We start from the raw sequence: 17,152 nt of genomic DNA on the forward strand, positions 1-17,152 counted from the left end.
AAATAACCACCCAGAAAGAATGATTCTTCAGAAAATCAGTATGGGGCGTTTGGCAATGGAATATACAAAAAAGCGGTTGCCATGCAAGATATGCCCACATTTTGCAAGAGATGGACAGAGAACAAGCTAAAAAATAATAAGTGATTTTTTTAGTACAATCACAGGAAGTTATGGTCCAATAAGCACATACTGTGACTTTTAGAGGGTCCACAACGTTGGTCTTACATACTTTTACACTATTTGCACACAAGGAGTGGCCATTTTGTTGGGCAGTTTCTGTCGGATTTTCATGAAATTCCAACTCAACCATCACTAGGTTGTAACAGTGATATATATAAGCATTTTTTAAAATTGAATACAAATTGTGATTTCAAGAGGGACCACAAGCTAAAAACACGATTTTTCAAACAATCGGGGTCCATAATCCTGGAAGTTACGTTCTGATATGCGCGAAAATCGACAGGAACCAATTTCCTTGGGTTATAAACATACATTTCAAGTTTTATCAAAATCGTACCAAAACGTGATTTTCCGTACAATCAGGGGCCATACATATAATATTAAAGGGCGTCTTGTACTTGCTTGCTAAGTGAATGACTGCCTAATCGTTGATATGCAACTAGCACTGAATGTTCCATGCATGCCGGGAGCCGAAGTGGCTCAGTAAGTAAGGTGCTAGATACCAAAAATTAGGATGTTAAACCCCATTTCATTCATTCATTATATGCAAGTCGTTTTGCTAAGTTACAAAGTGTATCAAAACTTGGGAGGCTGAATGGTTTGATTGAGATATACTGCTGATTATTTACATCCTAATATCTACATGCTTAAAGGCAAGAAAAGTATGGAACTGATTCCAATTTATAATAGACATTATTATCTAGATCTAGGATATAAAGAATTTGGTGAAATTCAAATAATTATACCAATCAGACATGTAGACAAAAAAATGATTACAAACCTTGGCCTTTCTGCGTTTCATACGATGCATCCTGGCAGCCATTTGTACAACTTGAAGCGTTTCTGCGTGATGAGGTAAGGCTGATGATACATGAACTATAATACATGTTCGACATGTTGTATTACCAAGTGAATCTCGTAGTAACTGAGCTATTTTACTGTCCCTGAAAAATATTAAACAAAAGATTTCTGAAATTTCTTTAGATGCGTCATAATAATATAGTAGCAATAGAAACAGGCCCATTCAAAAAACAAGAGCAGGGCACTGTCAGAACAGTCCCCAGATACCCCAACGCATCACAGTTTGCTAAACAAAAAATATGTAAGTGCAAATCAAATATTTATTTGATAAGCAGACAGTTATCAACTTTAAGGGAATTTGCAAACCAAGTTTCTTATTCAAAATCAAACGTTCGGTTGAACATTTATGGAAAAGGGGCAATTCTTATATTATTATAGACAGTCGTGATTGACCATAACTTTTTTTGTACAACATTAGCAAACGTGTGATGTCACATCACATGGCCTCGATAGCACGTCCATTGTTTACGTTTACATACGACATAGTGACGTAAACTGTCCAGTCAGAATGGTGCCTTTTACTGATTGTCTTCTCTCCTACTATTTCATGTGCCCATTTTCACTAAATAGGAATATTCTTTATCCAGATATACTTCAAACACCTTTATTTTTTAGAATTTAATTTGCAAAAGGAATAAAGTTAATATTTTGAGCTAATTAACTCCCACTGACGTGACTGTGGAGGACTGGCGAATATTCAGTTCTGATCAGGGATTATTTATAACTGGATGATCATTTTTTAAAACATCCAATAATTGCTGATCAATTATTTTTTTTTATCATATCCCCTGCCCGACCCCCAGCTGCCTTTCACACAATATATGGCCATAATCTCAAGCATAATCAACACTATCTAATAGTCAAAATGCAAAATCCAACAGCACAATAAAACTGAAAACTTTTAGACCTCCTTTTTGAATTATGGAACAATTTGTAACAAGATGGAAGAAAATGCTAAAATTTTCTGGGCTAAACTAGAACCAAAATTGTTGAGTTATACATCTACATAGATAAAGTATCCTTCCATTTCCTCATAAGAACTTTTGCTATCCATTTCCAGAGATTGAGATTTTGAAGGGACAATTTCCTTAATATTTTCTAAAATTTCAAAAATATCAAAACTTCTTTACATCCATTTTTTGATGAATTCCTGAGTGAAGTTCAGTTTACATTTGATAAAACCATAAAGTGGTAAATCTATTTTTATACATGAAGTAACTATATGGTAAACAGAAGCTGTCACTTACTTAGGTGTGTGTGTGTGTAAGTAATGTGTCCTTTTTCATTAAAATGAAATATTAATATCTGTGATGCAAAATTGTGTGCTCAACAAAAGTGGCAAATTAAACAGCCCAATTTCTGTCTCCTGAGAAATTCTGATTGATCAATAGCATATTAGAGGTATAAATACAATTGAAAGTGATAATATATTTCATTCAAATTATGTTTAATACTGTATTGCAAATTATACTGCAATAATAAATACTGATACACATTATACAGCTATAGCACATAAACCCTTTATCACATACTTTTACAGTATATATTTTCTTATCATAAAATCATTCTTCTACATATAATCTACTTAACAGTAGACTCCTTCATTTAAGAAAATGAACATTAACCAATTCCCACTTATTCTATATTGATCTCTTCACCAATAAACAAGTCTAATACTTCGCACTAATCATCAAATCTTATCATATAAAAATATTAATGAGCAAATTAATGAATGCTGTTTGAAATTACTAGAGTAGTCATTAAATATATCCCATTCCTGCCAATAAAGAATTTTATTACATCAACCATAATCTACGAGCTTTAGCCCTTCTAAAATGGCCAGTCCGTCTCTAATAGGCATCACATCTAAGGATACATCTGTGAAAAACGCAATTTTCGATAACGACAACAGACCGTTTTATTTGCTGCTGACTGGCACTCATGTTTACAATTCGCTGCTATTTACGACAATTTATGATTCGCTATTAGAGACATAAAAAATTTTACAGCCTAAGAAATGAGATATGCAGGCAAAATCTTGAACACAAGACAAATCACAGGAAAATGGTTCTTTTAATTTGAATGTGTCATTTAGTTCAATCATTATCAGAATGAAAAAAGTTACTTCACATGATTATGTTTTGGGGATTTCATAATATAATGCTATCAACACAATAAACAATGGCCTTTGAAAAGACATTGTTTTCATTCAGAAAATAATTGAAAGGAGGCACTAAATAGCTTGTAGAATTAATTATGGTAAAGGTTTTCAAACGTCCAGAAAGCTGAATATTAACTTTTTGATACAGACTTTAATTATATCACAAACAAAAATATATCTATTCATATTTTTTTTTATGTAACAAAAATTAATTTCAAAGTTATTTTTCAAATGTTCTAAATATACTCATTATTAAAACCTAAATACATATCTGGCATAGCATTTTCTTCAAATAGGTTTTTCTAGGCAACATATTGCACTTCCAAAACCTTGTAACTCTGATTATTGTTCGAATCACCTTATTACTTTTTGAAATCTAGATATCCTAATACATATATAAAGTATTTAATTATTTCTTGTATTTTAATTGGTTATTAAACAAATGCCTCAAATTATAATATATCAGTAGCATGTAGAGAACCATTTCTTCAAATTATTATGTAATGTAGGTATTTCTTAATTTTGAATTAATTTAATACATGAACTGTGTGTTTATTTCATGATATTAATATTAAAGGACGCTATGTGGCCATACTAAAATATCAGCAGTATAAAGTTCTAAGAAAAAACTTGCCCTTTTCAAATACATATGCTCGTATATACAGCAATAACCCTGTTTAATATAGCTTATTCAAACAACAAATCGATTCATTCATTCAGTTTAATTTACTTTTATTTAGTTTCTTGTTTATCCTAAAATATTGGAAAAAAATCAGCATGATATATCAATTTGGAAGTGTTGCTACAAAATGTCAATCAGCTGATTTGTTCATACCATTTATAATTTGGTCAAGTAGATTGTGAACAGATGGACCAAAATGATACTTTTATTTTTTTGTGTGTGTATTCTTTGAAATATTTTTTACTATTACTACTTAATTTATAAACTTCTCTAAAGTAAGCAGTTCATTTTATCTTGTAACATTTACAAATAGTTGAAATGCATTTTAATCGATCTGTGGCTACATGTATATGGTAATCATTGACGAAAGAATTTAAGTGTTGAGTTAATTTGTGGACATTTGCAAACTGATCAGTCAAGAATCATTGATTAAACGTGAAAAGTTATACCAAATAGGCCACTTTCTAACCTTTTACCACATAAACTTCAACGAGATGCATTTCTCTCCCATAACCTGGACTATTTATGTGAGTAAAAGTCTAACATAAAGCTAAAGGAAAGTTGTTGTCGATTTCTCCTGTATTTGATGTAGCTAGTAGGATTGTATATTGATTAAGATATATATCTTACAGGCCTACGATTGTTCACAAAATGGCTCTCCCATTAGAGCTAGTCGTCCATTAATCTTATTAAATCAGCCCAAAATATATCAACATAGGACCAAAACCAATTTTATACGTTGGGCAATAAATCGCTAATCAAAATTATGCTTCACTAGAAATATTTCTAATCTAAACACATGAGCAAACTTTATTTCTTCTCTTCAATTTTATTTTTATGGTTATACTTGCTGATGGAGAAAAATCTATCCCATTTCTGTAGTGCCATATCTTTTAATGACAGTCACTGGATATAGTGGTTAGAGGTTATTCTGTCAAATATGGATCTTAAAGAATGCCTTTTACAACCAAAATACCAAACCTTACTGAATCATGCCATCATGATGTTAAAGAGTCAGTTTGCTGACAGATAAAAATATATTTGTGACTCTTATGAACTTAGCTAAATTGTTTATTTTGCTTTGAATAATTCTACATCATAAATGAATTTATCTTATTAAAGTACCGAAACTGAGAATCTATTGTGAAAATACTGGTATAAATAATGACATAGTAACATGCAGAGCAAAATTTGTAAAACTTTGAGACAATTGAGGTTTGGCATAATTTTCATTTATCATTAATCAACATATTAAATATGAAAATAACAAAAACTCAAAAAAAGTGTATGCTTAACATTTTACTGTCTATAGGCCAAAGAAATCTGTATAAATTATGTCATCGCTTGTAGAACCATTACATTTACAGACAATTAAAGATGGTGGTGTAAAATCACAAGAAACTAATGTAAACTTCAAAAGGCCAAAATGAAAAATTAGAGGAATGTCAGATTTATTGTGGGATCTAATATACCGTTCAGACGCTTATTTTTAAACCAGTTCAAAATCGGGGGGGTTTTTAACACAGCGCCATGTTGCGTTCACACGCACTATAAGCCAAAACAGTTTAACTATTCTGACCTCTTCGGTCGGAGGTTACAGTTAACTATGCATGGGTAGCTTCATATTCTTTATTCGGTTCTTGCACGCATTCGATAACATTGGCACTGCCTGACCCCAATATTTTCACAGGAATGTAACCTACAGCGTACTGTGCATGCTCAAAGCAAGCTGGAGCTAGGGTTTTTAAGCCAACCCGTTCAGACGGCCAAGATGAACAAGTTTAAAATAAAACGCCTTCTCGAAGAAAGGTCGCGAGCTGGGATTTTTAAACTGGTTTATTTGCCCCACATTTGCGTTCAGGCGACAAAGTTAAACAGGTTAAACAATCCCCGGGGTTTTTAAACCAGTTCAACTTAAGCATCTGAACGGGCTATTATATTATCTAGTTCCACCAATCTTCTATGTATTGGAATCATGAGAATAAGCCTTCATATTAATCAAACATTCTTATATATTTGACATGATGAAATTGGAAGAAGGACATTGAAATACATATTAATAATAATGTCAGTCAAAGTATGTAAGTTTAAAAGTCATCAAAAATTCTTACACTTGTTAAAATTCAATTCAGTATGAGAAGTTGGCTAGACTTTAAGATATACTTAATCAAGTTTAAGTTTGATTGAAGGAAGTGTTAAGTGTTTGGTATTTTCATGGTATTTGAACTTTGTGTCATCACCATAATGCCATTAACTGTCAATAACAAGTCATAGACCTATCTACCAGATGGTCTCCAACTTAAATTTAGAACTTTGATCTTTGTTAGGGGTGCCAAATACTCTTAGATTCTTACCAATCCAATAATGAACTCAAAGCACTTCATACTTGTGATAACGATTTTTTCCTTTAGTGGTTCATTCATTTAATTAAGTTTTTGATACATCCAATATGGGAAAAAATTAAAATATATAAAAGTAATGTATACGTTTAAGGAGATACAGCTGTATTGTGATTTATTAACACAGCATTTAGTGAGTAGCTAATTTACTTTCTCGGATCTCATGTAATTAAAACAAGTGTTTATGATAATTTCTTAATCAGGAGTAAGCATGCTTAGTAAGCATGGTAATTCTGGTGTAAAGCGAAATTCTGTATTCAGTAGAAATTCTTAGTTATTGCCTTTGGTATGTTATGTAAGTTACCACCCTTATTGCTAATGATTTGAGATTTTACCTTAATTCATGTCATCAAGAGGGTTGGTATATCTTAAATCACTGTCTGAATAATTGTTAACTATATATGAACCCACTAAAAAACAATATCCTTGTCACAGATAAGCCCATTGGTGTTCCAGAAAGAGTAAGCATACCCGGTTTTATGCAGGATTTTTTTCCATCTATCCAATGCGGTGATGACATTTCATAGTCAAAATCAAATTGAACCCATCAAACTGGCTCAAGCAAGAATCAAACAGAACAGACAACTGATAAGCAAATAGTTAATTTTGTTTAAAACTAAAACTAGAACAAATTAATGGTCTAACTAGTTCAAAGAAGATACCGTGCTGTATGTCAACTGCATATCATAAATTTCAGAAGTGAATTCCTTTTCTTATTTAAAGATGTAGGAAATATTGTGTTGTTCGTTTACAGAAGAGATTAACAATACTGGTTATGAAGTATATTGAAGGTATATCTTGTTCCTTACCTGTGTGGTAAATGTCGTTGTCCATTAAGTAGAGCCATGATGATGTTACCAAGGGCAGATAAACTAAGAGAAGTGTTTTTTGGATCTTTAGATCTGGCTGTACTTCCTAAATCAATCAGATGTAGACGACTTCGCCCTCCAGCAACTATTCAAATAAATCAAAATGGTAAAGATTCATTTTTATTTTATTTCCAATGAATGAACAATGAGTACTTTGAACAATATACCTATTTTTATCTTCACAAAAACACAATCGTCAGTTAACTATATATCTGATCTGTTACTATTAAATTAGCGAAGTTACAAAATATTAAACAAAACTCTTTATTTCTACTTAGGAAAATGATTTATGAAAAAGTGGTGCGTCTATATTAAATTCCTTCATTTAAACACACACAAGGGCTTAACAGTGTAGATTAATTTGAAAACAAACTCATAAACAAATATTGGTTTTGCCAAAGAATTACAACTGCACTATTATTTCAGAATATATCAGCCTAAAAAAATAGGCTCCTGAAATTGAATTAATTATTGGACTGTTTGTCTTGTCTGTTGCTCTTGTTTTTGTCAATTTTAGATTTTAATTGCTTTGGATGTTTTACTTCTAACAATGAATAATGTTAGTATAATTTAATACAATCAATTATGTACATATTTTCTTTTCTTTAATTAAATGAAATGATCTATAGATCTTACCACCAGGTAATCCGGCTCTGTTGGCTTTTTCTATTCTATATTGATAGACATGTAGGGTAAATAACAAATGAGATGATCGTCCATCTTCCTCCACTGTAAATAAATAGTTATTATGTAAATATTTTTCAATTCAATATCAATTTTCTGTGTAAAAATAAATATTGATTCAAAGGAACATTTTAATAACATCTGCCCGATTATAAAAGAGAGCCCAAGTGGGCATAATAGCAATTTCAATTGAAAGAATCTGAATAAACACCAGCACTTGCAGGACATCTACCAAATTCAGTTGAAATACATAAAGTATTTGCCCCTTGAATATGTCCCTATGGGGTTGACAATAAAGTTACATATCTAATAAATTTTCTTGAAATGCATCAAGCTGGCTAAATTGGCACTTTGAGGTTCTGATACCCAGAATTTAAGGGGTTGATCAATTTTATTTTAACAAATTTCAATAACCAGTTAAAATCTATCAAAAAGTTTAACAGATGTCTAAATTTGCCCCTTTATGATACTCTAGCTGTCATGCAATACCCCTAACCAGGGTGAATAAACAACCATGTGAAAAATAAACCTAATAGAATTTTGGTGCCTTTGGTGCCCCTGCTGAAAAAGCTTGCATGGGGAACATGTACCCCTTGGCCTCACACCCTTTACCCCCAGCAACCATGCCACTGGAACTACATCAATAGCCTATGCCTAGCAGACTACTTTTCTCAATACAATGTTTATATCCTAATTTATTGTCATACATATGATCAATAATAACCTACCATTTTTATTTCTAGCAGCCAAGGCAGCATCAAAATAGAAAGCTGCCCTTTCAGCATTTGGAGCTCGTAGTTCGCTTTGATTTTCTAGTTGGGTTCCACAAATAGGATCTTCTCTTAAATAGACACCATTTGACTCACAACCATCCACCCCTAAAAGTATCATCATCTATTTATGTTTTACTTAGTCAAAACAAATATTGCTAAGACATAACAAATTAATAAATAATTGTTTATTTGAAAGAATTTATCAAAGCAACACCAGTACTTGACATATTGACAAAAGGTCGACACACATTTCCTACAGGCATATTCTACTAATTCAATTGTCCATAGTATAAGAGCATAAGGGAGACAATTGCATTCGCTACTGAGAAAAAAGTGTAACATGTGTCTTCATGTCCAAAACACAAAATATTCAGTTTAATATAAGTAAAATAAGTATGTTCAGTCATTCTTAGTTAAGCTCATTACATGAATTCAATGTAGCATTCAAATAATTTTAATTGAAAATGCAGCATTAGAAAATTTTAAATTGTAATGATTTAAATGATCACAAATGTTACACATAAAATGCAGCCAAGTTTACTGTATAAATAAACAAAAGTTAAATGAGCATGGCAGACAGACATCTCCAATCAAATGCAGAGTCATTTACTGCATCAGTTTACAATTAAATATCTCAATGCAGAAAACTGCCTTCACACCTAAGGTTAGTGGAAACATGTATCTATTTACTTTCTATGGATAATTTGAAATGATTTAGAAGTTTAATTTCTTTTCCATACCATTTAATTAGGAAGCATTATAGGCTGATTAATTATTGAGATTTGAGAACAAGCCATGGGTTTATTTACATTAGAGGAGAAGGCGCATGTTGCTGGTCTGATGGGAGCAGACCCAGCTTGTTTCTGTCTACAATTTCAATTTTATTTGTAAATAGTGCACACTATGACACATGGTAGCAGAAGTTCAATATCTAATCATACAGGGTGGTCTGATAAACACAGATTTCTGGTTGTCATCATCTCATTTTACCATCTAATCCTTGCACTAGTTGTGGACAATATGGTCATTCTTCCTGCTAATCTCAACTATCATAAATTGATCCTCTTCAGCTAATTAACTAAACTGTTAATTAATCCAATGACTCATATAAAGGAATTTACTGGTGAGAGCAATATCATTTTTATATTCAAACATTTTAGTGCCTGTTGCACAGAATCTGATTTGTCGATCTTAGGCACAAGTTTTGCTCTGTAGCTTTATTAGTGAGTAAGAGTCTTGTTGTAAGAGACTAGAGATTAAATGTCTATTGTTGTGAGGTAGCAGGCGGATATTTGATTGGTGAATATGGTTACGATAATACTACTCCAGCTGTCAAAATGGACACATTTTCTCTTGCTCATGTTTACCAAGGGTTAATCAGGTTTTCTTTGAACTAAAATAACTACATAACGAAAGAAGGTGCTAGTTTTTGTCCATTCTACCGCAAAACAGACGCTATCAACAAACGATTCATCAAGCTTTCTCTAGAGACACCATCATGGAAATAGGCACAAATATTGAGTCATTACAGTGTTTTAAAACAGAGATCTCTGTTCATTTTCAAATTCACTGGGAATATCGTCTATACAAATAATTAAAAAAACAAAACAAAGGGACAAAAATAATTTGTATCTCCCTTATGTTAAACAAGTGTAAAAGGAAAAAGTCTGACAATGACAATTAAATTAAAATTTATAACAAATGATGACGATCTAATCTTTAATTGAAATATTAAGCAAACAGTTTTACTAAAAATATTATAAATGACTATTCCTGGAAGTGTTTTCGTGTATTAAAACATGAAAGAATGAAAGTAAAACACTATTATACAGGCCATACAATTATAAGGAGAGATAGTGTGTAACTTAAATCGTAACAAAACTGGGTCATTCCGAGACAAACATGATACAATATTATTTTAATAATTTGTTTGAGCATAGGAATCTTTAGCAGTAGAAGGCAACAAGAGGACCAAGAGATAACCCACGAGGTTGTACAGACAACCCTACTCATTGTCAGGTACAAATGGGGAATCAAAACCACACCACTTGAATCAATGACAGACCCTATGATCTAAAGTGCGTGTTCTAAACCATTCAGCCATTAAATCCCCGTTGTATACAATTATGCATGCAATTCCTTTACCTTTACTGAAGTCCACCAATAGATCTTTTAATATTTCTTGTGCTCCTGAAACTTCTACAGCCGAAACTCTGACAGAAAACCTTGCTCCTGTCGTTTCTTTCTGATCACTGATTAATTTAAATAACCAGGCTATAGCACAAGGTATTACTCCTAGAGTCTGTGGTGAATGATCTTTTCCTACCATTGTAAAGGATTTACCTGAAGGAAAATTATTCAAAGAATTAATTAAGTATATTTACTAACATTCTGTTGCCATACCCCTTTTTAATTAAAATTGGTTATGTAGGCCTATAATGTTAATACTTACCAAGTTTTGAATGTCCGTAACTAAACAGGCAGCCATCAGCACCACTAACAACAGATTGTAAAATGTCAGAAAGACTGCCAGCACATACTTCAGGCTGAAAGAACAAGACAGAAATTAAAAGAATCATGTTATAATTAAATTTGTGTTCAAATAGTTTTCATGTATTCAAGTGACTTGAATATTACTAATATCTTACCAAAGAATCGTCTGGAGAAAAGATTCCATCAAAAGCAAACATCTTAGGGGCGGCCACAGCAGATCTTCGACTGGCTGACGTCATATATCCACTAGCAGTCGGGTCATGTACCGTCACTTGTTTACGGCGGGGGTCGATGGTTAGAAAACTTCGTCCTTGTTCTTGCTGTCCAGGAACTATAGGAGAACATATCTTTAACATCACCCTTACCTGAAAATATAATGGAATCATCAGTTCAACATTATCCTATATTTCAATTATTTTGGCATAAATTCAAACTCATTATCCTACCAATTTCCATGTTTCTGCAATCCTAAATTAAATTTATATATTTCACTATGGAAACACCAAGATTTTCTGTCAGTATTTATCATAAAGATTAATAAGTACAGTTGATTTTTATTTAAAAGCATTTTTTTTATCTAAAAGCATTTTTTTTTTATCTAAAAGCATCTTTTTTATCTAAAAGCATCTTTTTTATCTAAAAGCATTTTTTTTTATCACAAGAATAATTAACACTTAATACTGAACCAAAGAAAAATGCTTAAAGAGCCGTTAGAACATTAGAGGTCTTTGCCAGTAGGTAAAAAAAAATATGATTTGACTATCAAGTTGAATCAAGGGTGTTTAAATTAGATTGTGTGCAGATTTAGAGCCAGATCTGCTAGGCCATTGCTTGAATTTTCGTGAGTCTATATTTATTTTGAATAAGATATCATTTAAAATTAAACACAATCATTTTCTTGGTAGATATTACAATTTCCCTTTAACAAATATTTTGCATACCGTTTTCTTAATGAAATATGCAAGATATTGTATGATTTTAATCTATCATTTATATTTTTTGACAAAATGATAACATTATGATAAATACCATTTACAAATGAATTTCTGAAACTGAAGTTCACTAGGGAATAACTAGAACAGCGAAATCTAATCAAATCAATTGAAAAATCTAATTTGAATGACTGACTTTAGTGAATGTCTCTTTAACATCAGCAGTTCATTCTGTATGTAAATATGTAAATATTGTGTCTGCTTTTTTGTTCTTAATTGAATTAGATTAAACACCATCCTCTATCCTAGACAAGAATATTGATTCTAGTTTTAAAATATGGACTTATCAAATCAAGTGGTGCCACTTCTTAACTTTAGAAATGTTCCTGGAAATAGTTAAGTTAATATAAAGATAAATTGAGTTAAGGTATATCTGGTACACAAGTTTCAACAGAAAGCTGTTTTTCTGTACTGTAATTTGATTAATGTCTTAAGAACAAAATAAATTACACAAAATTTCAAGTTACTGTGCAAATGTACTATTATAAACTGAGAACTCTCACAATTTTCCAAATACTGTATTTGCATATCTTGTAAAATAAAGGAGTATACATTAAGATTAATATGTTTATTAAAGCAAATGAATAGTTCTAATAGATAGATGTTTCAACAAACATCCATTTCAAAATACTTTCAAATTGAGCACAAAATTTGGACAGAGATCATTTCTAGTTTTAGTTCTATTAAACCAATTTATAGGTGTTTAATGAAGAAATACTACACAATAGTATTTATGGTATATTAAGTTGATATTCTTTCAAATATCTAATTTTATGGCACAAAATATTTTCTCAGCTGGTCAATTTCACTGCCAGTCAGTCAGGACCAGCAATTATAACTAAAACCAGAGCACCATACACTGTTCATCTTACAATGCATTAGAAATAATACACTGTTCTGAAGAAGGTATCTTTTTATTTGATGTTTAATTGTTAAAGATTGTAAGACAGCAAAACCTATGCCCACAATAGTTCCAACAGTCCATAAAGATTGTATAAAATGGTGCTTAAACAAATCTGAAGATGAAATTTGTTTGATTTAAAATAGTGGGAAGGACAAATATTAAGATCTGTTTGACTTTATATATAACAGGAAATGATTACCAGTTCTAGAGAATAATTTTGATATCTGTCTATAAATGCTGTCATTTCAAATTCCACTTCTATTGATGGCACAATAATGATAATCATTTACAATAAATCTGTACATTAAATTAAAATATGTATGTAAATATGACTGTTGCTAATGGTAACTGAAACACAAAACACATTTACTCCTCTAAATGTGCTATATCTTTTTACAATTCTATGACCAATGTTAACCTACTAGCAGGACACTGCCAATTGTTTTTGGATAGTTGTAAATATACATGCCTTTAGTACATTATCTTGTATGACTAACACACATCATCAGTAATTGGGTTCTATATCGCTGCTCATAAGACCCAGTCAACTCATTGTAGCAAACTATTTGCTTCACAACTGATTTGTAATTTTTATTAATTCTATCGGCTTTGGCACAGATCTGATTAATGTTGTTTAGTCTTTAATGTGCTAAAATGGTGTGGCCATTCCATAGATTAAGTATTGACTTTTAACACATATAGCGTAAAAACTCTTGATACTCTATTGACAAATTTCTATTTTATCTTTTTTTACACAGATTATATCAATAGTTCAATAGTGCTGCCAGGCAATGCTAGAGTAGAAGTACCATTCAAGGCAATAGGTACACAGACTGCACATTCACACTCTCAAATAAGTTTCCAAACATGTTAATAAGGAACCATTGATGGAACAATATGGGAGTCCCAATGTCTATTTTATAATTGTACCAACTGACAGGCTACAGATTACCTAACAAAATTTAATATGAATAACTGATTTAGGATTCAAATAATATCATTTTTCATACCTGGGGGTTGACATGTTTGGTTGGTAAGGAACCATTGATGAGACAATAATATTAAAGTCACAATGTCTATTTCATAATTGTCCCAACTGACAAATTATAACTTAACAAAAAATAAATGAATTAGTGATTTAAGCTTCAAATAATATCATTGCAATTCAGATCAGTCCTATAAGATATATTTCGTATTCTAAATATGATTGACTGACATATCTTTAGTAATCTTCTGTCTGGTTTTATATATCTGTCATATAATAACCTCTTATCATTATCCTACTTTTTCCACCACTATAGGCAGACAACTATAATGAATATATAAAGTTAATGATAAAATAATCTAAGACATCAGGGGCGTCTATTATTAGTAAAATAATTACTAGGTAACCCTTATCAGTCCCTGCTGTTTTAACTATTGACTTGGAGCTATAATGCCATTAATTCGGTATCTAATATGGCAGTCAATTTTAATAGATGGTAGTTGTTGCAGTACAAAAGCCATTTCCAAGGAACTTTAGCTTAATTGAAATCTAACCCCAAAACAAAACCCAAGAACACCCTATCTTGGTGCATATTTAAAATGAATCTGTCTCATTAAATTGAAAATAATTTTTTGGATACATTATTTTAAATTTATTTATAATTGTAAGCATATCACAATCATATATAACAGATCTGTTTAAATACTTAAATGTTTTTGTCCTTTGCTTTCTACATATTCTAAAACTATTTTTTCACATCTGAATAACTCTTTTGTTTAAGCGATAGGTATGCCATCTGACTTTAGATGATGAACCTAGATATAAAACTCATTTATAACTTTTATTAAATTCATCTTATGATACTTGACTATCTCCACTGAGGTGAAGTCATGAGCAACAAATTAATCAATCTGTATGGAATGTTTAATAGTTACCTTTCTGTCTAGATAAATTAGTTTACCCCCAGATAGTAAATATAAACTAATTTACCTCCAACTGATTGTACTAAATAAACAGCAAGTTTCAAAATGAAACTAATTTACTTGTTTAAGTTAACACATGACAGAATCAAAAACATTTTGACGTTAATATGATCTTCAGCTATGATGAATATCTGTGTGACAGGTTAACTGCTGGTCAATTTCTCTACAAATTAAAATAAATTATTCGATTGACAATTATCATGGCTACCAACAGAAACAAACGAGTTTTTCTCCAACTGTGAAGACTACTGGTATGTCATGATTTATGTTTTTTCTTGCCCATCTGACATTGACAGAACCATACAGTTATGACAGATAACAGCCTAACCACCAGAACTTCATAATCATAATGATTTGTGGCACTGGCGCTGCCATCTAAATTGAAAGTTCCTGTATCGGAATTTGTACATGTAGTACCCAAACTTCATTAGTGAGTCACAACAGATACATGTACTCCACTCCTAATTACTCAACAAGCCATGATATACTTTTCAAAATTCCTCAACACATTTTGACCCTTGAATAAAACAAATACATTTCTAGGGAAAACTAACAGTCTCCAAAGATAAATGTGTATCACAATAAATGAGCTCTGAGGAATACTGGCAAGGTTCACCATGTCAAAGGCAGAAATCCCCACAGTGATGTAGATCTCTCCCCTCAGCAAGGGCAACAACAATCATTAAAGTCACCTCCAAATAAAGTCACATGAGTGAAAGAACATAGGCACAGAAGTAAATACTACTGATTAGGTTCTGGATTATTTCTTAATCACAATTGAACCCAAATTTAAAATTAAATATACTTTGACTTTATTACATTAACAAAATAATAAAAAAAAACAACACAAGTCTACTACAATCATACATTTCAATTTAAATCTATTCTCCTCTCTCTCACACTCATTTCAACTTATTTAATATATATCCTTCTATTTTAGGTGTATGCGCAAACTGAAATGGCTCTCATTTAGAAATAATTCTTCTCTATCAATCTATTTACCCGTTTCTTGCAATGGCTGTAGGAAAAGGCAAGAAGAAAATCTAATTTTCACGTTGACTGAGAGGAAAGAAAACAGGGGTGTTGATTGTGTGAGGGTTTACAGATGCAATGAAAGTACCACCGCAATCTTACAATAAGATTAGTATAAGCTGTCAGTGCATGTTGGCCCCATAACACTGTTTAACTTAATGAATAGTGCAAACTATGAAGATGGTCGTCTGTTTATAGAGAATATGTCATTGGTGCTCAACCTACATCTAACTTTATTATACTATTCAGTCAAAACGTGAACAAATTATTTCTACTAAATAGATTTAGCAAAAATGTTACACAGAACAAAATGCATGCCTGCATATACGACTACATGTTGGAATGTAATGCACATCATGTTTGAAGTGGCAGATTGAAGAGACTCAAAGTGACTATTTCAACGTGACTGTTCAAGATAATTTATTTTATGTAAATTTGAGGCACACAAATTGTATAAGCAACTTTTGAAAAAGCTGCATTTTGATTATTGCTAATGTTGACTGGAAAAAAATATTCAAGCAAAATCGATATCTTGAACAGAGCAATAGAAATACACATAAATACACATGAAAACTAAAATTATCTGGGATTTCAGAATTAAGTATGGAATGACCTATGTTCATTCTATTGTTTGCACAGACAACTCAGGTTCTACTTTCAAACACAAGCACTTGAGCCTGCATATCCATGTATGCCTTAAACAAATACAAGTTTAGTGTTCAACCCATGAGATTCATTTTGCATGCTATCAGTGACAATATCATCATCATCTTCATCATCATCATATTGTTTGGGGTTAAACCGATTATCTCCAGATTGAATTGTTTTTGACAACTTGATGATTCCTTTGGGAGAATGTTGTGTGGCTCTTCTCTGCATGTTGTTTCTATTTTGCCTCTTGTCAGTCAGATATTCATCCAGGGAAACTTTTATACTGTTTTTTTAAAAAAAAAATAATTTCTGTTTGTGGATACATGCACCCAGTCGCATTATGAATAAAAGAGTGGGTAAAAGCTGACAATTGAAATAAGTGAAGTGAAATGGTAAAGTAGCTAACTAAGATAGAACTGTATCTTGTTGAAGAAAAACATGCCCAGAGCTATTCAAGAAATGGTGTGTAAATTCAAAACATAACACGACAATAGATCAAACGT

At 31.6% G+C, this 17,152-nt stretch overlaps 1 protein-coding gene across 1 annotated transcript in view; it reads right to left on the reverse strand.

Moving 5' to 3' along the window:
* The window catches only part of LOC126822274 (kinesin-like protein KIF26B), a 55,784-nt gene that overhangs the window by 6,695 nt on the left and 31,937 nt on the right, over positions 1–17,152 (reverse strand). The window contains exons 5-11 of the mRNA XM_056101403.1: positions 11,258–11,467; positions 11,062–11,155; positions 10,755–10,952; positions 8,565–8,714; positions 7,789–7,881; positions 7,093–7,237; positions 962–1,124 (exon numbers count right to left, since the gene is read on the reverse strand). Coding sequence (XP_055957378.1) covers positions 962–1,124; positions 7,093–7,237; positions 7,789–7,881; positions 8,565–8,714; positions 10,755–10,952; positions 11,062–11,155; positions 11,258–11,467 — 1,053 coding nt within the window. The remainder of the gene's footprint in view (positions 1–961; positions 1,125–7,092; positions 7,238–7,788; positions 7,882–8,564; positions 8,715–10,754; positions 10,953–11,061; positions 11,156–11,257; positions 11,468–17,152) is intronic.

Source organism: Patella vulgata, chromosome 5 (assembly GCF_932274485.2).
Source record: "Patella vulgata chromosome 5, xgPatVulg1.2, whole genome shotgun sequence".
Taxonomy (NCBI): Eukaryota; Metazoa; Mollusca; class Gastropoda; family Patellidae; genus Patella; species Patella vulgata.